General features: G+C 46.3%; 1 protein-coding gene across 3 annotated transcripts in view; it reads left to right on the forward strand.

Annotated features, from left to right (window-relative positions):
• ATF2 (activating transcription factor 2) overlaps positions 1 to 22,485 on the forward strand; it is a 403,773-nt gene that overhangs the window by 193,226 nt on the left and 188,062 nt on the right. For all 3 annotated transcript variants that reach the window (XM_086948508.1, XM_086948506.1, XM_086948507.1), the window contains exon 8: positions 10,400 to 10,514. In XM_086948508.1, the coding sequence (XP_086804634.1) occupies positions 10,400 to 10,514 (115 nt within the window). The remainder of the gene's footprint in view (positions 1 to 10,399; positions 10,515 to 22,485) is intronic.

Raw genomic sequence — 22,485 nt, forward strand, 5'->3', positions numbered from 1 at the left:
AATGCTGCCACCAGTGGGGTCTGCCCCACTCAATTTCTGCTCTCTGGCAAAGGCAAGTCTTTCTTTGGCAAGGGCAAGTTCTTCCCTCTCAATCCTCAGATTGACTTCCCTCATTTTAGCTTCATGCTCTCTTCTCTGAGGGGATGTCATCCCTCTCTGAGAAGATGCCTGAGAGACATGGGTATGAACAGATCTGTTAGAGCCTCTGGAGTGAGACCTAACTCGTCTATTCCCAAGGTTAAGCCTGCCTGAGGGTGGGCCTGGAGGTCCACCAGTTCCATTCTCATGTATGCTTAAGTTGGTCCTGGTAAGCCTGCTGACTCCTCCCTGACCATGGTTTATTTCACCGTCCGATGAGTCTCGATCTTCCTCAGTTTCAGGGAAATTGGAGTCCTCCTCTATTGGGGGTATGTCTTCCTCTGTAGGATCAGATGGGCCTGGATTAGAAGCCCTTCTGGCATCAAATGTCTCTAAGAGACCTATCAGGAAGTTGATTGTAGGGTTAGAACCCTGTTTTAGTTTCCTGGAGGTACACAATTGTTTCATCTCCTGGAAGCTAAGGGCTGCATATCTTGACATGACCTGTGGAGGGTCAACTGTCACAAGGGGAGCCACTGAGTTCTCTCCTGTGATAGACATGCTTTTCTAGTGAGGTGTAAGTGGTGCACTTACCTACACTATGGGTTTACCTACTGATCCCTTGCTAAGAGTTGTAGTCAGGGTGTGCTACTCCCTTTCTACTACAAAAGCTGGTTCAGTAGAACTCAGAGTATTTCTAAGCTTGTTATATGTACCTATGGTACCTTATGTGATCTTTCAAATGTTATCTCAAGATTATATTTGGTAAAAACAACAGCAAGCTCAAATCCCAACCGCTGCACACCAATGTGAGAAGTTGGCCTGATATATGATGCTCACTAGTTCTAGTGATCACCTGTATCAGTCCAAACAACCCTTATGGTGATTGGTTGTAAGTCAACCTTATAGACCAGCTATCCTAATGGTAGCATGGACAAAGCAGTCTTAGGCTAAACTCTATTGGCATGTGAAGCCAGCTGTTTTACCACATATAACCCCTTGAATACCACATAAAAGGACACCACACAGGTTGGTATGAAAATAAACAAGTATGTATTAACTAACATACACCTCTGAACTCTTTATGAGGTCAGAGGGCTAAGCACATGACAAACTCTTAGGAAAAATACGTTTAAGTTGCACGATTTACAAAAATGCCCTAGGGGCACGACAAACCATATATTTGAAACAATGGAATGCGAGGAAAGAAAATACTGTAAGGAGATCCAGAGGCTGGAGGATCGCTGGGACTACGCTACTGACTAGGTAAGTAAGGAGCAGGAGGCCCACGGGACTCACGTGCAGAGTGGAAACTCTCACGCAGGATGCGTACCAACGTCTATGGATGCTACAGTTTAAAGAGTTACAGATTCCGGACGAACCCGGCTGGATGGAGGAAAAACAACAGTGGACCTGGACACTAGGATAGTGAACACTGACTTCAGCACCTAGAAGCTTTAGTTACCTAACCCACAGGCTGCGGGTGCATAGGGCTGAAGTGGTGTCGGGTTTGCTGCGTTGAGCCTGATGATGCCTGAAACAAGTAGTTGCTGGCAGGCAGCTAGATGGAGGAGTCCGGTGGTTCCAAGGATGGAACTATGAAGAAGTAGTCCTGAAAGGGAAGGGGACAGAGTCTCGGTCACTAGCCAGTGATGGTGCTGGAACCAGGAGGGAACCAGGTGCTGTTGCCGCAGTCAGGTGGAGGACGGGACACTTCTGTCTGTAGCTGCGAGGACCAGGAGCTGTTCTCTACGACCAGGCTGGAGGCACGAGTTGTCCCACGTAGTCTGCTGCTGTTGGTGGTGTTGGATCGTCGATCTGGTCAACAGGCCTTTGCAAGTGCAAGCCACGCGGTGGAACAAAGATGGCGTCTAATGCGGACCAGGAGGGTCCGGGGTGCTTCTCTTTTACAAGGAAGCAAGGGCCATTCTGGGGGACCAGACCAACAGTGTTGAAATCTTCGGGTCGTCGTCTCAGAGGTCACTAACCAGCCGGCAAGTGACCAGACCACAGGAAAAGCAGCAACCAGGCAATAGGGCCCCACGCAGATCTCGTGGATGCTGGGGGCTGGTCTTTGATGCAGGAGCTGAGTCGGTGTGGGGCTTCTCAGACCCCAGTGCACTCACTCGAGGATCCCTCGGCGGTCGTGCTGGAAGCGCTGTGCAGGTTTTTTCAAGATGGCCGTCTCCAAGTTGCTCGTCGCACCCACGGGTCCCAGCTGTGCTGTGGATGTGGGTAGAGGTCAGAGAAGTCTGGAGGTCCGGGTCTCGTCGAGCTGGGTCGTCGGGTTCCAGGAAGGAAGGACTTGCAGCAAACCGCACAGGAGCTTGATGGTGCCTGCGAAGCAGGATGGTCACTCCCTGACCATAGGGGAGATTCTTCAGTCTTCTGATATTCAGGAGGGCGAAGGTCAAGAGTTCTTCGTGGAAGTTGTCAAGATTAATCTAACTTGGAATGGGTCCAGCTCCTACCTTTATTCAGCTAAAGGGTGCTGCACTACGACTAGGTCCCTCCCCTGGGTGGGACCAGGAAGGGGGGTGGTTACACCCCCTATCCTTTGTCCGGTCTTGCGCCAGCTCTGGGGCTGGAGTGCCCCTGGAACTGGTTTAGACCGGAGTATGCACGGGGACACCTTGTGTGCCCCAGGCATGTCTCATTCCTTTCAGCCCTGTCCTACCTAATACACAAAATCCTGTCTGGGGTGGTGCTAGCACCTCCCAAGGCAGGAAACCCTTTGTCCAAGCCTCCCTCGCTGGAAGGACTCCCAGCAGCAGGAGGTCAGACTTGTGTCTGTGGTGGCAGCATCCATTTTGTGATGCTGAGGCTCGAGTTAACTTTAACCGGGGTTCACAGTTACATACATGTCGTGTCCCTCTAGGAGGGTGGAATGCTACCCCCGTCGCCAGAATTGGCGAGGGGGTAGTATTTCAATTCGTATGACACCTTACTCGACATGTTTTGATAATGCTATGTTAAAGTTAGCATTTGACCGCGAGGTTCATAATGCACTTAAGAGTATATGGTATAGCGTTATCATGGAACAGCTATTAGGACTTGGTTCCGCAAGCTGCAAACGGGCTCAGCTCATGCCAGAGCACCATTCCACATAATTCCAAGCACTCTGCCTTCAGGATTGATAAGGCCTGCCATAGGAGTGACTGATAGGAATATATGTGTCCATTTTAGGTTTAGATATAGGGATACTATATCTAAAGCTAAGGGTGATTACACCACCTTGCCCCAGCTGTCGTGCAGCCAGTTGTGCCTGTTTAGATGGCCAGCCAGGGGTGGCATAATACATGCTGCAGCCCCTGGTAGGCCCTGGGTGCACCTATGCCCTGGGTACCTAAGGTACACTGTACAGGGGCTGATAAGGTGACTCAGTATCCAATTAGATATGTACCTAGAGTACATGGAATCCATTTTACAGAGATAGCAGTGGGCCTGGGGTCCTGTTTAGCAGGGCCCCAGGTCAACTAAGTCGAAAAACCAGCAAAACACCAGGCAAAAAGTTGGAGGCAACCATAGTCCGATATCCACCTTCCTACAGGCTACATGACACCTGGCGGGTGAAAAACGCGGACAGTAGAGAATATTCCTTCTACTCGCCGCCACATCGGCTACATACTAGGATAGATAGACTTTTCTGCTCGGAGATGCTGCTTAGCTCTATTGACAGTGTATTGCACTTGGGCAAGACACTGTCAGATCATAACCCAGGGGAGTTATCCCTGCAGTGGGGTAGGGATCCCGACATGGATACTACAACTACAACTACTAGAGGACCAGGTCTTTCGCAGCACACTCCCAGAGGCGATTGTTAATTATTTTTCAGAGAACACGGGGTCAGCTAGCACATGCCAACTAGAATGGGACGCCTTCAAGACAGTTATATGGGGAGTGGCAATAGGTACGAAGTCATGAGTCAGACACACACTTGTAAATCGACTAACAGAAGTGGAGGGCAAACTGCACGCACTAGAAGGGGAGGCGGCGGAGACAAATGAACAACTAACACAACTGCGGGAAGCAAACATACAACATGCCCAACTCTTGGAGGACCTGCGAGTAATAGATTTTAAACTCTACATGCAGAAACAACACGCACAGGCAAACAGGGTGGGCCCCCTACTGGCGAAACTGGTTAAAAATGCTCCCACACCATCCCCCATCTTAGAGATTCGTGACAATGAGTGCGGTATCACCTCCACACAATTGGGAATTAACACTGCGTTTAAGGCAAATTATGAACATTTATACAGACAACCGACGGGTCACAAGGACACTGACTTTATGCCCTACTTTGAAGGGCTGCAACTGCCACAGCTCACGCAGCAACAGCGCGACGACTTAGCGAGACCGGTGACTGGACCAGAAATTAGACAAGCGATCAAAGCTTTACCACGCAGTAAAACCCCTGGCAACGACGGAGAATATGGCTGGTACACCTGACTCTGGAACAACGGAGGGGTGCATTTCACTTGACCTAAAACAGGCATTCGATTTGTTACATTGGGACTACATGTTTTATACCCTCACCAGGTTTGACATGCCAGATGAATATATTGCCTGGGTGCAGCTATTATATACGCATCCCACAGCTCGCACACGTACAGGACAGCACATATCTTCACAATACACAGTAGTCAGAGGCACCAGACAAGGGTGCCCACTGTCGCCTCCTCTGTTTATATTAGCGCTGGAGCCCCTTTTGCATAGGCTCCGCTCCTTATCCAGGTGTAAGGGAATAGCGAAAGGCCCAGTGACACACATTGTTTCTACATACGCCGACAACATTATTTTGTACATCAAGGACATGGATATGGATCTCGAGCCCCTGCCCACAGTTTTCGACTCATTTCAGGAGTGTTCTGGTCTCACGATCAATGCTGATAAATCTTATGCTTATTTTTTTAATGGCCCTGCACGTACTGAACGATTGCGTTTTAGTCGCTAGGAATTTAATATAGCGCCAGACACCTTTCGATACTTGGGGATACAGATTTATCGTACTGCATCAGATTTACTAGATGGCAACTTGTCCTGAGCGGTTACTGCCCTCAGGACGCAGGTGAAGTTTTGGACCTCGCTCCTCCTGTAGGTGCTTGGAAGAGTTGCCGTAACTAAAATGGTGATTCTTCTGAAGCTGCTTTATTGCTTCACAAACCTGCCTGTCTTGATACCAGGAGGGATTTTTAAAATGCTGAACTCTCTAATGACAGAACTGATTTGGGGGACGGGGCTGTTATGGCCGGATTTTCTGATTAGATGGGATCAGCCCCTAGTGGCCCCTCCAACCCAGCCAGAACGTAATCACATCCCTCCTCAGGACCGTCTGTCTATCCATCCAGGCACCTGGGTACCTACCTGAGGATGGGGAACTCGCAATATACAAGCTCATATTATTAAAAACACCACTAAATCTATAGGGATACTAAGAATACTCACTGATTACTAAGGATATCCATACCCTACACCACACTCATACATCAGTTAGTCTCGCGGCCACTCAGACCCAGACTGATCTACCCTAGGGCAGATATGACACACAATCCGGTGCGTCTACACATGGGCCTGCAGAACCCAATGCTCCCTTTTCCAAACGGTTCGCAATCCGGCAAACCTCCACGCCAGTCTCCTCCCTGACGCTCTCACTTATTCAAGCCACAATCCTGTGGGTATACACGCTGGTCTCCTACCCAACGTTCTCACTAACGCCGCATATCAACGACGACCACATTCCTATGAACACCTTTATATATATATATATATTGGGAAGTCTCTTCACTAAGGGTCTGCTACTACAATATTAGGAGTTAGCCAATTAATATAATGTACCTCTTGTTCTTGGCATCATAGGTCCACTCACTCCCTATTTATGTGATCACCACTTACCTGATTGGGATTACTCATCCATTCATGTACCTAGTAAACACCTAGGAGATACATTTACCTAGATTGAACAAAAATATAAGACACATGCCAGTTTGCTACAAACTGGGGGTTATTTTATTAGAACAATATAAACATTTACACAGATCTGTAACTGACAAAGACTATAGGTAGAACACACCGCTGAAAGAGAAAAGATTAGACATACAATAGCTTAGGGAATAAGGACAAGATTAAGGGTAGAATTCACCTGATTAGTGTGTAGTCTTGTTCTAGCTGTCATCTGGGTTCCTCTCTCGTCTGTGCCTTGGCTCATCTCAGACTCTCTCTCTCTCCTGCACTCTTGGGTACACCTCTGCGCTGATCACTTTGCACTGGACTCCTCTCCCCCACGAACTGTCTCCACCTTCCAGCTTCAATCTTAATGGTTCCTGCCGCTCTGATCACCGTTCATTCCACTAGCTTATTCACTCTGTCTCTGCACCAATGTCCAAATAACTCCATCTGCTCCCATAGGTTAGTCCACGATCTCTCCTCCGTCTCTTCTAAAAGGCATTACTTCAGACTCCAGCTATTCACACCTCCTCCTGATAAGTAACTGCTTCTGACTGCTTCCTTCAGTTCCAGCTCACTATTCAACTCAGCTCTCTCTCCAGCTTGAACCCTCTCTCTCTGCCAACTCCACTCCACTGCTTTCCACTCCTCCACCTCAACACGACTGACTGGCTTCGCCACCTCCACTCGACTCGACTCTACTCGACTCCGCCTCTGCACTTCACTGATATAGAATGCTGTTTCCTCATGGAAAGTTCCAGCCATCAGCCTGCCGCCCACCAGGTCTCTGCATCACCTCGCATCAAGGACACACACCCAGCCGGCCGGCCTTTTGTTGTGTCTTCCACACAGAGAATAATACAGCCTACCGATAAGGGCTGGCCCAGACCGGTTCTCTCCAAGTGAAAAACAGCCTTAACTATAAACTTTGCCTTTACCCTGAAAAGCCTCTCAGCTTCATCAAGATGGAGTCCCTCTAGCTCTAGGCCTGTAGGCCTGAAAGGGATGAAATGCCCCTTAGCTCTGTCAGAATACCTACATAAACCATACCAATGTGTCTAATATGTCAAAGCCAATAGGCAATAGACAGGTTAAAGTCAAGAGTAAAGGATCTATCATCATATTAAGCAGCTATCCTCTTCTAGGTCTGGAAAAAAGGGCTTAAAAGGGCCAACACAGGCTAAGAATACCTATACTAGATGTGAGCAAGACTAAGGTCTATATCACTGCTAAATAGAGCCCAAAAACTCTGCCATTACAGGGGCGCAGACTAATTAGCCTGGCGAAACTACAACTGAGCACAGGAAAGGGCAGACTGGGAGTGCCTGATTTGAAGGTGTACTGCTACGCTAGCCAGCTGCAATGGCTGGCGTACTGGCTGGCGGGTCGTAACTTGCAGGAGGTAGGGGTGTCACACCGGGAGTGGGAGCGAGGTGATATCCACAGACTCCTACTACCAAAAGCCAAGATCCCATCAACTGCATCGCTGCTATACTGGAGACATGCATTGCGATACACAAAGCGTATACTACCATGCACTCCCACCATTCCACTACTGGGGATTCCTTTGCAAACAGGGGTGGTGACTAACCGTACTCAGAGGGAGTGGTCTGATGCAGGGATAGCCACTGTGGGGGCGTTCCTCTCCGACGGGGTACTATTGTCGCATGAGGCTTTTGCACATGAACATGGCACCCGGACACATTGTTCCTTCTACATGCCAGCATATCGAGATACATTAGAGACGCATGGACCCAGGGGGATACCGAACCCGTTACAAACGCACTTATCACCATGCAATATTTAATGGGACACGGGGCACATTTGACAAAATGGTTGTCGAAGAGGATCCGCGCCGGCGCAGAGACCTCGTTACAGCCACTGCGGGATAAGTGGGAAAGAGACGTGGGTCGTGCTTTTGCAGACAAAGAATGGGACACTATAGTGGGCTACCCCAGGAAGGTATCCCCCAACCCTAAGTTCAAATGTATCCAATTAATGCTATTCCACAGAGAATATCTAACCCCACGCTGGCTTAACATTATGCTTCCTAGTGTGGAGGGCACTTGTCCCCGTTGTCATGCATCCAACACTGGTCTGTTACATATGATATGGGACTGTCCGAGATTGAGACACTACTGGACGTCGGTGTGTCGGTTACTGATGGCCATTGCTCCAGGGCGCAACAACGGCACAATGGAATACTGTATACTGGGTTTGGGACCCCGTGGGAAGAAAGGTAACCCATCTCATAGATTCGCTAATCTTGCATTACTATTGGCAAAAAGGAACATTACAACACAGTGGAAGACCCATAGAGCTCCATCACTACAGGAGTGGCATACAGAGATGATTATATGGGGGAGGGCGGAAGGAGCCGAATTACAAAGAGAGGAATACAGGGGATTACGTAAAACACCGACATCTATGTCCTGGAATATGATGATGGAAGAATACACTGCACTAGATATACTATCATACTGAGTGCGTAGGGATGCCTTTTATCCGAATTACCCAGAAACTAGGGGCACCTACGAGAGATTAAGTCAGGACTGCTCTCTCACCCTCGATGGTGGGAAGGAAGGGGAATGCAATATAGTGGTAATGAACACACAGAGGAAAGATCGAACATGTGAATATGTTACTAGCCAGGAAGAGGGCTGAGCTGCAAGAGGGTAGGAAGGGTGGGAGGTTTGTTATTATTATTAATCACGGGCAAGGGAGATACGATTGCAAATTTGAACGACCTAAGCTTACTGTGATTGATATAGAGGCACTTGTATGCAAGAAACGCACAATGCTCTGACAACATGCTCTTACGTTATCTGTATCTACGCAACTTTGTACGGTTACCTATGACCTGTATGCAAATTTATAAGTTTGATATAATGAGCTGTTGTATAATTGATGCCAAATTAAGTATCACAAAATGTGCTTCATTTCTAATGATATGTAAGTCTACAATGTATGTATGTTCATTGCACAAAATCAATAAAAAATATGTTTAAAAAAGGGTCCTTCTGCTCTCTTCAATGTATCTTAAAGTCCCCACAATGTGGTAGTTGGAAAATCTCTGCTTTTGAAAGTTAATATCCATAATCTACCCAACAAGTTCTTGGTTGGATCAATGAGGATGGCAAGCAAGTCGAAGTGTGGTAGGTACTGAATCTGCCTTCTCAGTTTGTACACATACCTTGTTTTGTTTTTTATAGTAGACACTGGTTATGTTTATACTTGGTAAGTTGACCAACAAGAAGATGTGCATGCAACTTAATATAAGTAGACATGATATGCATTTGTGTGTATCAGTGCAAAGTTACTGCGATGCATACAGGATTTTTAGAAATACAACTTTCTGTGTGGATAGTAGGGATATAATTTCTTTACATTAAAAAGGGTTGTGTGCAGCAGGACAATTTTTGAGATTGTATTCAAGCCATTTCATTCATTATTCAGTTATCTTTATGGCTGCAAGAGGCTGGTGGTTTCTCGCAGTGAACTCCTTTCACCTATACTGTCATTCCCTGAGTAGTCCGACATGTTAAGGGTATTCAGTAAATTTAGAGACACTTGCAAATGGACTCAGGGTCCAACTATGAGCACCTGTTCTGATTAGCTGATGACATCTAATCAGAATTGCTTAAACTGTCTGGATAGAATTCTGTTTTCAGCATTGCTAGGTGACATGAGTCAACAGAACAGACTGTGGTTGAGCCCTTCTGACTGAGTAATAGTCGCACATTCACAACCCCAATAAGAAAGCAATGCCTCCCCAGCTTGTTTATCTGTTTCGGTGGAGCGGGCCACCCGAATTCTAGTAATTTTTCAATGTTTGTAAATGAAACCCATAATTTTTTTAGTTTTCCATTAAGCAGATTTAAGGGCTTTTTCCCCTACATCGCTCTCTGGGTGAGCCTATTCCGTTTATTTCACATTGGAGTTGAAATTTTGCTTGCTTTTAACAAACATGATCCAGTTGTGCGCATTCATAACCAATTTTATGTAATAGCTGAGGTTATCCTCCACAACTAGATTTCGAACGACCTTCGTTTTTGATCATTGATGAAACTTCTGTTAAAAAATTGTCAGTCCATTAATTAGCCAAAGAGCGAACAGTCTATACTAACTATGTTGTTTCCAACTATGTGGGCATCACACGTTCAGAGGATTGTATGCATAGGAATCGAAAGTCTCTGAAATACAGCAGAATGCCATGAGAGGAAACGGCAAATAAAGTCATGAACTAAAATGATGATGCTCGTCTTGTTTAATACGATAACTGTCTTTAAGCAATATAATGTTTATTACTAATTGTATAAGATCATTTATTTGGTTCTAGGTATATATCTAATACATCTGTTTCTTCTATCCTTAGACCAGTCCGTGGTACTTTTCCTGTGCTGTTACATCTTCCTAATGGACAAACCATGCCAGTTGCCATTCCTGCTTCAATCACAAAACCTAATGTACATGTTGCTGCTTCAGCTTCAGTAAGTTTAATACGTGCACTTTTAACATTTTTAAAAAAAAAGATAGGCATAACTATTTAGAACTTTCTCTTCTATTGTTTTGTTTGTAAAAGCATCACTTTCAAGCTTAATGTTTATAAGTTTGCAACTCCATTTTAATAGAACCTCCATAATTAAATTAGGGCATCCCTTAATTCAGATCCCATTGCCATCTTTCGAGATACCTGTAACCTTCATTAATTTAATGTTTGAAACAGCATACTATTTTCAATGGCAAAATAAACATTTTGAATTGTCAGACAAACGAGAGGATGGTTTGGGCAATAGCACTGCAGTCATCAATTATGCTTGCCACATTGTGACATCGATTTCATCATCGCACCAGTTTAATATTTAATTCCAGAGAACTGTGGAGCCCGAATAGTTTGTGGGGGGTTATATGTTTTCTAGGAACTATGAAACAAGACTTATATCTCTTTCCCATGACACCCTGGAATGACTTCTTCACTTCATTTCTCTTCTGACAACCAGGAAAGAATTTAAGACCATCCTTTTCTCCATCTTCCTCCTGGCATTCGGAACTGTCCACACTGTTACATCGGTCACTTTTTGCAGACAGTATTGACATACAGTTTTCTAAATCTCAGAGACTTACTCATTGTGCTCCTTTAACCCCTTGCATGCTCATGACGAGCTCAGCTCGTCGTGGCATACACCTCTCGCATGCTCATGACGAGCTGAGCTCGTCATGGCCCGTGGAACGCTCAGGTGCTGGGAGAATTCCCCCTCTGTGCTGAACGTTCCACGGAGCCAATGCACCTGTGCCTAGCTCAGCTCGTCAGGAGCATGCAAGAGCATGCGGGCGCCGTGCGCGCCCCTCTCTCCCCCAGCACAGCAGGGAAATTGAGCCAGTAGGGAAGGGGTTAATGGCAAATGCTCAATCCTCCAGCGAAAGTATAACCACATGGCTGATGATCAAATTGATATTTGAACATCTTCTACCAGCACATAGGTCATGTAGTTCTATAGGACCCTCTAACGTTGGTTTGAGTTATATAAATTCCATCAAAACCACTCCGCCCTCATTGAGGTTATCATGCACTCAAAGATTGAAGAACACACCCAATCATGTTCAAGGAGCAAAGATAGTCCAGTTTCAGGTTTTAATCATCACAAAAAAGGTTAATGTCGGAGCACTTCAAGTGCAGGGAGTTCCCTTTTTCTTCCTCAGAACTACCCATTCCCCTTAACTGCTGTATAGATTTAAAAAAGAAATCCTTTGAGAGATGCCCTTACTTTTGTTCCCTGCTGCTCAATTGTCCATCTTAAGAGCTTGGAATAGCAAAAGTCTTCTCTTTTCCCCTGCCCCTCAGACTTTTCCAACCCAGTATCACAGCTGTTAGGATTCACTGTAAGGGGCACATTACGACACTGGTGGGACCGCCACCAACAGAGAGCCCTTTGAGACGACCGCCACATTAGCATGCAGGCGGCTGGACACGTGCATGTCGAGGGACTGACTACTGCCTCTGCCAGGATTTACGGATCCAGACCGGGCGGCGGTCAGAATCGTGATCCTGAATGGAGGCGTGCCTGCTCAGACGTCAGTCCTACCCCCATGAAAAGGCTGTCAGAAAGGGACTTTGGGGGTCCCAAGCAAAGCGCCCATTCCCCGTGGGTCACTGCTAAGTGGCTAGGGGGGCGCTTGAAGATCCATGCATGGATGTTTGAAAAATGCCTTTCTCTACTGCAGCTTGTGCTGCTGCTCTTTTCCCGGCTGTAGCACAAGCCACAGAAAAAGGCAGTTTCTGACCGCCTACAAAGCAATCTGATCAAAATATGGCGATTCAGTGACTGGCGGTCTCAATCCCGCTTCACTGGCAGTCAGACGCTTGTCCAACCACCAATGTAATAAGTCCCTAAGTGTCATGAACAAACCTTTCTGGCATTCTGTACTGACTCCTCTTCATGTTGAAAGATTCATGAAAAGAATTAGTGAGGAAAAGTACTTCTGTTGGCTCATAATGTGCATGGAAAAAAATTGTCTCCTAATTTGGTGCACCTGAACCATACTCCTCACTTCCTGTTGGGCTGAAAAGCTACCCATCTACAACAAGGTAGCTGACTCTTTTCACTCCTGGGGACTCTCTTTAGAGAGGAAGATGGTGAGTTTCTTGAATGTTTCTTTTATTTAATGAGTCTATATAGGTCCTTTCACTTGACCTGAAATAACTCATGGCTGCCCTATTCAAAAAAGGGTTACTTGCTCGAGACAGGCATGCAAGAAAACCTTAGAAGTTATATATTGTTTTTCTAGATGAGATCTTGTGAATGATGTATTTATAAAATTCCAAATCAGACTCCTAAAAGTTGTTTACAAAATACATGCATATGATCAGATTGTGTGCTCCTGTTGATGCTATAGTCTACATATCTTGCATAATATTGGAAGCTTTATACAGACGCAAGGCTTTGTCCACTACTTCCCTTGCCTGTCAAAGACAAGCGGATGTTTCATGAGCCGGAAAAAAATGTTTTAGCATCACGTTTGCCATACCTGCCAGAGGTAGTACACAAATGTAAGATCATCCTAATTTGTGTACGACTCCTTCAAGAAATGGCACAATCATACTTTCTTTGTCTTCAAGAAGGGCACATTGTCTCTTTTACATTTCCAATGGCCAGAGGATATAGGAGTTCGATATAAGGCCTTGGAAGTCTCCACAAAAAATAAAATGTGCCCTAAATTCTCCCTCCTCACCACATAGATCTTAACAGGTTATGAAACTGTCTGTTTAATGAGTAAGAACTTGAGTTAAAGTTTGCTCTTTGCGCTCTGCATTCGCTGTTGTAAGCAGAGGATAGAATCCTACTTTTTTACAGCTGCCTTGACGTTCCCTTATTACTCTGGTGATTAGGACCTACTCTTTAGTGGGTTGACATTTCACACCAGTGCAGTTTATTCATCTTTGAAGGATACTGAAGCCATCCTGCAGCGCTCATACTACTAGCCCAAGGGGTTTGTGCCCAGTTGCAGCAGCGGACTGCAGATTTATTTGAATGGTTTTGCCGTGTTTCCTGGCCTGTGAACCAAGGCTTACACCTGACGAATTGGATTGCTAAGCCCTGTGAGAAGATTAATTGCATAGTGATTCTGGAGTCCCTGTAGAATCCCTGGGGACTGTGACTTGCACAGGCAGCATAGTTGTTCTTTCTAGTGATGTAGTGATGAGGAGTAGCACATGATCTGGTGTTAAGTCTGCAATGATTTTTAGCGTATATTTGCAAGATAAATCGCCTCTGCTTGAGACCTGCCTTAAATGTTTGGGCCTCCTAACATTTACTTGGAGAGTATCTACCTGTTTCCAGTCTGATTGAGGAGATATGTAGGGAAAGGCGAGGTGGTGATTTGCACATAGGTGATAGTTTCATGGTTTCATATCCAATTGTGCAGTTTCCAAGGGCCTAACAGCAATTGTGTCTGTCACAAGGGAGTGCAGAAGCTTACAGTGGTTATGAATAAGAGCACTTGCTCATTGTCAGTGGACCTTATGGTGGTGCCTGTCCCTTCTGTTTGGGATATTGCAGGACAAGCTCTTGGTGTGATGTGATATATTGTGCCCTGTGTACATCAGTATGCCTATTGAGATAGATATAGTGTGCAACCTTGCTGTTGCAGTGATTCTTTTACAGGCTTGTCTATGTGAGGTGAGTGTTCCAATTGGCCCATGAATTCAGCTTGAGCTTCTAGTGTGTGCAATAAAGTTCTGCATTCACATATGTGTGGAGCGTACATTTTCTGCCCTCTGAAATGTGTGTATGGGCATGCTTGCACGAGAAGATTGCCTTGGTCCCTTGTATGGTGAAAGCTTTGTGTTTACTTAAAATATAGTGAGAGTTGTCTGGCAGTGAGATACCTGCAGTGCATGATTATTTGAACCAGCTAGAAGGTAAACTGCACAGCATGACAGAAACAGGATTCCTTTCTTCTGTAGTTAATTGCTTCTCATATAAATTTGATTTATGCTGAATAAGACATGGTGCAGGTTAGTTTGTGTGTTCTTTCTGTCACTTTGAGGCAGGCAATATCTAAAGGATACCAAGCGTCTGACTGGATCTGGAGATTTTCAAGCAGGAGCTCTCAACACACCACTAGCTTGTTGTGTGTGGCTCTGCTGTGGAAGTGACGGAGCAGAACCGCATATAGGCACCAACGATGTGCATTGATGCCTGTTCCTTTCTTTCTGTGCCATACAACACAGATTCAAAGCTTCACTCCCGACTTGTCACTCTACTGATGATTTCAAAACATTTCTACAGTGTGTTGAACAAAGTAAAATGCGGCTGACCATAGATAAGCTCCTCTGTCCCTAAATCACCAGATTAATAAAATGTCTGTGCAACCACATCTGGAGTTCGCCGCACTTTCACTCCACTGAAAACCAGATAGATGAAATCATAAAGAGAAGGACGGTGCACCAGGATGGAGTCAATGAGCTTCAATTTTCTTCCAAAAGATATCCTTTATGTATTTTCTGTTTAAAACTTTTTAGACATCAGCCAACGCGTGCACCTTCCTTCTCTTTTTGATTTCTGCAGTGTGCTTGAAAAGAAATGCTTCCCCCAAAAAACTACAGAGTTCAAGCTGTGCTGCTACTGCAAGAAGCAGATGTCTGCCATGGACCCCCATAACAAGGGTCTATGATGCCTCGGCACTCGAAGATTATCAGAGAGCAGAATCGAAGCTGTACCTTGCCGGACATAAGAAGAGGTTGCTGTCAAAGCAAACCTCCCACTCCGATCAAACTTGCGGCGCCGATCTTGCTCAGGGTGACAAAGCTGATCCGCCGCTTAATCTCGAAGTCATTGTTAAGTCAAAATCCAAAGTGTGCCACAGGAACAAGAAGTTACACACAATAGCAACTGATAATCTCAAGAGATGAGAAGGAAAGAGAATAGGGTCTCACTATATTCGAGGATATGCGCTCACAAGCTCTGCAATATCCAGTATTGGATTAGATCTCTCTCTCACTTATAATGACATGCTTCGTCACCCTGGTAAGATGATACCACCTAGGCGGAGTTGACCATAGATGAAATGGAAGTTCTTAGATAAAGTAAAACTGAACAAGCAGGGATCCAGAAGAAAGATTTGTTAAAAATACCTATGGGTATACCCAAATATTTTTCTATATTTCTAGGGTACCTGGGGTTTGGATAAAATCGAAAGTGATTTTGGGTTTTGTTGAACATAATCGTTCAATTACACCCCTTGTGCCAACATGTTTCGGCTCACTCCAAGAGCCCAATTAGGTCTGGGGCCTTCATCAGGGCTTTATTATGTGTGTCCCTGCTTCTATCTGCATGCACACCTTGCACACACGCTCTCACCTGTCTCAGTCTTCTAGCCAGAGGAGTTTCCCTCTGATTCCAGATGTCAAGGGTCATGCGGTTTGTGTGAGTAGTGCTGTCTTTTAGTATCACTTTCATCAAAAACAGACATCGTGGACGTACCTAGTGTCCCCTCACAGAACGCCGAGCGAAAATCCTCATATATAGTGGGACCCTTTTCCCTTTCTTTCTCATCTCTTGAGATTATCAGTTGCTATTGCGTGTAACTATTGTAGCTGAGAGAGTGCAACTGAATTCATTGTCTCTTGCTCTCTATTGTAAAATGAGACAAGCACATGAAGGCTAAGTGGTTATTGAACACCCCCCCTCATAACCACTTGAAATCAGTTGGCACTCCAAGGGTTCATCGCCTCTACTGTTTCTCCTCAATTCATCCTCTAAATTTCTCAGACTGTCATCAACCCTTTTGCAGATAGAGGCCTTTTAAGAGGCCATGTTGTAGAATTTTAAGACATGGCCTACATCCTTTGTAGTGCCTTCTTGCCCATGGAGCTTCAGAGGACTTCAATCGCACTTCTGCTGGCAGATGTTTACTTGACACTGACTGTCCCTTAAGCACCTGCTACTGGCCCCATGCCCATCCAACCCTCCCCTACGGGGCCAAGAACTAGTGGGACTCCTGTGCTGGTGCGTACTCCGCCCATGTTTCTGCTGCACCTGGTACCAACACCAGTCTCCAGAAAATTGAACCTCATTGCTAGCCTCTTTCATAGCACCAGTACTATCAGAGGCTGGAGGCCCTGTTGGGCCCTGATCACAGTCCAAGGCTTACGCTTTGTCCGCGGAGAACATACTCCACCCCTCATTATACGTATGAAGGACTTTTTTTTTAACCAACAGAGTGCAAGTTGGTTGGATACCTCTCCAGAGATGAAATTGGCCTCACCATGTGCTCCACCCATGAAAGAAAGGGCTTGTTCTTAAGTGGTGGTGCACTGGGAAACGGAAGTCATTGACTTACAACTATCAACTGTAAAATCCATCATCCAAGGGAAGGACCGAAATGGAATCGTACTCTTGGTATTCCTGCATGGTAGTTTACAAGCATAATCCTCACCACCGTGTCCTAGGAAATATTTCATTTATCAGCCATCAAAATATCTTCTTCAACTTCAGCCCAGGCTGGGCAATCCTGAACTGCAGTATAAACCACTCTGGTAATTTTTATGTTAAGTGAAGCTGTCATCAAATTAGCAGTGTTCAACTTCACAAACCACCTTTCCCATCAAACACCGGGAAAGGACTACAACAAAAGTTCAGCCAATCAGAGTCACGGTCACGTCCTTAACGCCGAGTGTATCATGTTCAACCTCCTCTTTCTTGAGTGTGACTGGAAACTTTCCAGTACCAGCCTTTAATTCCCTTTGGGTGATTTGGAACCTGGGAAGAAATAAGAGCCATCACTCTTATATCTGGACCAAATGAAAGCTGCAGTGCATACGATGCAAAAAAACGATGAACAATCAATTTCAGGAAAGCATGCAAAACACATAGAACTTTCAGGTAATGAGGAACAATTATACTTGGGTCTTACGACCAAGTGGGCCACGATCCCAACCTTCCTGACCATATTTCCATGAAAGAACCATTCCAGGTAGGAAGATTACAGAAACCTGTGCAGGATTAATCCTCGCCTCTGTATCCTTAATAGAATTTAAACTTTCTGTTACGATTGCTAGGAAAGTTTTCATTCTATGTCAGGACTGGAGGTGAGGATTATACTCGTACAAAGATATCAACCACCAAAGATGCCATATCAATCACCGTTTAAAATAAAAACGTTTGAACATAGCGTCCGAAGAATATCCTTTAGACGAGCCCCCAAAGTAAAGGCTTTTGAGGCCATAGCCCCTATCACTGAGTAAAAAAAAAAAAATTGTAAATTGTTACTTGTATAGCGCACTACTCACCCGCAAGGGTCTCAAGGCCCTTGTACGAATACCGCTGTGGAACCCATCCTGGCTTTCCCAGTGAGGCGTCCACTCCTGGGCACCCCCAAGGTGGAGGCCAGGCATCCTTAGCGTTGTGGGGGCCGTTGTGGAGATTAAGCAAGCTATTGCCCAGAGTTGCAGAGTGGGACTCCATGATTGGAATAGGCACTGAGGCGAGAATTATCAGGTCCGTGGAATTTTTTAGCCCAAGACCCGCCGAGGCGGGGAATTGAACCCTGGTCCCAGGCTAGACCTCTGCATCAGGGTCTGCCGCTCTAATCATTGAGCCACACTTCTCCAGTGAGCTCCAAATTGCGACACATCAATGCCTGCCTCTTGCATGACCCAACGGATCCATTATGCAATGGTGGGGGAAGAGACTGTTTTGAAAGGTTTCTTTAAGGCGATCAATAGCTTCCGATCCCCGGGAGGGAAAATGTCTTCCGTCATAGCTTCGAATGCCTTCAAACATCGTGCTACACACATCTTGGGTGACTAGTCAAATATCACTCTGGAATTAGATTTTGTTCTCCACGAGATTTTAAAGGTAACTCCCTGAGCAGTAAAAACTTGTTTTGTAATGTGAAGGGCGCTAACATCAGAAACCCTGCGACAGGAGAGTAAGCATAACAGCATTGCCAATCTGGGACTATTCTTTGCGTGACAGAAAGTCATTATGCTGCCAAGACTGTAATCAACCACGCCATGAGCAGCATTCTGTTGCAGAATGAGTGAGTGACAGTTACCCAGAGGATCCCGAAGGAGATCTTGAGCGTGAGGTAGAAGGATTAGAGAATCTCAAGAAAGTTCCGGAAGAACTGAAAACCACACTTGGAATCTCCAAAGTGGAGCGATCAGCTCAATGGACTCTCGTTGGTGTCTCACCGAAGTCGAGAGGCGCATAATCATCGTGAAGGGGGGAATTGCGTACCTCTGTTCCACAGACCAATCTTGGAGGGAGGCATCCATAGCTGTCGCCGTTAACTGGTCTGGCTTCCAACTGAAGTACCTTGTGACCTAGTGATCCAATCTGGAAGCAGAAAGGTAAACTGTGAAGAGGCCCCAGTGTTCCTTCAACCTTTTGAGTCTGACCATTCCCTTGTGCACCAATGCTCTACTCTGTTGTCTGCACCTGGAAGATACTCCGCTTTCACTGACGCATTGCTGGTCAGGCAAAAGGCCCAAAAGTCCTTGGCTAGATCTGCCAGGGGCTCTGCTACACCAATCATCTGGGAGACTCCAAATCAAATTGCCGAGCGATTGTCCATCTTGAGCAGGACACAACAAGTCACTGTGTCTTTAATCCAACACTGGACCGCAAATTGGCCTGCCATGAGCTCCAGGCAGCTGATATGCAGTGCCTGCTCCTCTGCGGACCATTTTCCGCCGTTAAATGAGTCCCTGCAGCGAGCTTCCCATCCGGATTTGCTCACTGTGGATTTGATGACCAGATCTGGATCAAAGCTGAAAATGGCTTGGCTGTTCCAGGCCTCCATGTGCGCCAACCACCACTTCATTTCTTCCTTGACCTCTTCCGTCAGAGGGACTTGTTCCAAGTGTTAGATGCCCCTTTGGAGGTGGGAGGCTTTGAGTCGCTGAAGGGCCCTGTATGGTAATGGGCCCGGAAAGATTGCTTGAATAAAGGATGATAGAAGACCTACCACCCTCTCGATCTGTCTGAACGATGTTGAGCTCTTATCCAATGTCTTCCGCAGCTCCCTCTGGATTTTGGAAATCTATCGAGCGTCAAGACTCAGCTATTTTCCTCGGAATTGACATGAAACCCAGAAAAGAGGTCTGCTTGGATTGAGTTAGAAGTGACTTTTCCAGTTGATAATAAATCGTAACCTTTCCAGGAGGTGAATGGTTGTTTGCAGTTGGGGGGTCAGGGTATCCGGATCCATCAACAGGAGATCGTCCAGGTAGATAATCATGTGACAGCCTTGGGCCCTGAGGTACTCTATGGCCTTTTTCAATACCTTGGTAAAACACCAATGGGCCAAAGAGAGGCCGAACGGTAGGGTATTGGATTTGTAAATCTGATCTCGCCATTTAAATTGCAGAAATCTGTGGTGGGAGGAAAAGTTGGGGATTGTTTAGATAGGCATCCTTGAGACCCAAGCGTACCATCCAGTCGTCTGGTCTCAAAAGGTTGCACAAAAGTTGTTGCCCTCCATCTTGAAGTGGCAATAAACTAGACACCCATTGAATTCCTTGAGATTGATCACAGGTCTTTGACCCCCGTCCCGCTTTTCCACTACAAGGAGATTGCTAAGGATATCCCATGGGTAAAGGTAAGTATGAGAAATTGCTCCCTTCCTGAGCAAATCTGCCACTTCCTGATCTATCAAGTCTGCTTGGGTGTCTTAAAAAACCAAAGGGTGTGCAAGTGATGTGTGTAAGGGCGAACCATAGAATTCTATGTGGAAACCTTGGACGATTTGCAGAAGCTTTGGGTCCGGGGAAGGTCTTGAGTATGGAAACGGCCATCCGAGCGCCCTCTGCCATGGCCAAGCCCCACAAAATTTGAGGGTGAAATATGTTCTTGATTGAGGCCTGTGCTTTATGCAAAGAGGCAAATGTAGCAACAAACTTGCCCAATTCTTTTATGAAGTGCTCTCCGAATAGCCCTCCTTGCTCCACTGCCCCTGCCTCTGTGGTCACCAAAGTCCCCAGTTTGGGACCGGTGTTGCTCTGCAGATAGAGCGCAGTTAGTGTTCTCCAGGAAAACAACTGCCCTCTGTGCCTAACCAGACAGGGATTCTGGGCTGTCCCTGAAGCCTTGGCCTCCTCTGCTAGCTCCGAAGTTTTTGTTAGGAGATCGATCACGTCCAGTAGCTTGTCCTGACATGACTTCCACGATCTGTCAATCCCTTTTATGGGATCACAAATGTTTTTCTGGAGAAAAGTAGCCATTCTGAAGTTTAACACAGATGTAAAAGCCACCTTGCCGGCAAGGGAGGTGCACACGCATTTAGCTTTAGGACAAGCCTGCACCTCCTTTTATTCGGTCTTCCTTAGCCGCCTTGTTACATAATTTCCTACACCTGTCTGCGGACTGTGGATGTACTAACTCATCCGGGTCCAGAATGTCCGAGATATCTTCTGCCTGAGCGGCTGTCTCATGGGAGGGGTTAGGCGTAGAGCGGAAGAGAGCCTAGAGGGGCCTGCCTCATCATTAGATTCCCCATGGGAGGCTTCATCTTCCCCTAACTGTGTTGAATGGGGGTAGGTCAAGTCCAGTTGCGCATCAAAGTCCTTTTCATCCTCCTGAGGGTCGGTGTATTCCAAGAAGGCCTTTTTCAGCCTCTCAAAGACACTAAGATCTATGATGGGCTCCCTTTGCACTTGTGGGGTTGCAACTCCTGTAGCAATTCAGAAGCTGCAGGCTGTGGCTGGGACATATCTAAGTGTCTGGCATATGAGTGCCCAATCTTCATCAGGCATCTTTCAAAGGGCCTGTGGCTGCCGCTACAGCCTGGTGAATGGAGGCATCCACGCCTCGCAGAATTCATCATCCAAGGAAAGGACGGAAATGGACTCTACCTCTGGGTATTTCCTGCACGGTAGTTTACTAGCATAATCCTCTCCTCCGGTCCTGACATAGAATCCAGTAATTTCCACTAATTATTCACTCGAGAGGTTAGTTTGTGCTATTATTGTTCTTGTCCTGTGGAGAATATTATCCATCTCTGTTCGTGCTTGCTTTTCTTTGTGAGGCCCCTTATAGGACTGTGCCCTTGTTTGGGCTAATGTGGGCCCTGGATTATTCAATTTGTTGTCTCCAACGGAGAGCCTGTTCCTGTATCTGGAATTTGTATGTGAATTTCAAGTATTGGTACTTCGTTGGAAGGTAATGATTCCCCTGTTGCAGGCTTTTTATTTCTTTGCGTTGTTCTCCTGATGTATTATTGCTTTTTGTTTATGCCTCATCGAGAAGACTTGATGAGACAATTCCCTGTGGCGTTCAAATGGTGTTGATTTCCTTGGGGTCTGCACTTTATTTTTTATGATCTGAAAGAAACAGGTTAGTATTAGATTCCTTACCTTAGAATATCCCCAGGCGTCAGTGTGGATGCGGAAACTTTTGCGTAGCAGTACCCCTGCGTGTCGGCAGGCGTCGTCTGCAGGCGTCCCCTGCGGCTCCGCGTCCGTCGTTGGCGTCGTGCGCCGTGATGACGTCGCTGGAATGACGTCAGTTCTTCTTTTTTCCGCGCCAGTTAGCGCAGATCCGAGAAGAGCAGTACTCCGGTCTTTGACCAAAGTTTTTTGATCTTTTGATAATCTTCTTACGGTGCCGGTAGGATGCCCGGTTTTAAGAACTGTGATGACTGCGACCGCACGATGTCGGTCACGGACCATCACTGACTGCCTCCGGTGCCTGGGCCCCGACCACGACGTGGACTCCTGTGTCGATTGCCGGGCCTTGACGAGTAAAGCTAGGCGGGAGCGGTCCCGCAAGCTACTCGAGCTGCGGGTGTCGGCCCCGCGTCGAGAGAGGTCCCGGTCCGGCCGGAGGTCAAGGGAGTGGTCGAGGGAGCGGTCGCGGAGCCGTCACGAACGCTCCGGAAGTTGTCACCATTCATCTGGTTCCTCAGGTAGGAAACACAAGAAGTCGGGGCGTCGTCATCGTACCCCCGACTCCCCCC

This window comes from Lissotriton vulgaris, unplaced genomic scaffold (assembly GCF_964263255.1).
Source record: "Lissotriton vulgaris unplaced genomic scaffold, aLisVul1.2 SCAFFOLD_798, whole genome shotgun sequence".
Lineage (NCBI taxonomy): Eukaryota > Metazoa > Chordata > Amphibia > Caudata > Salamandridae > Lissotriton > Lissotriton vulgaris.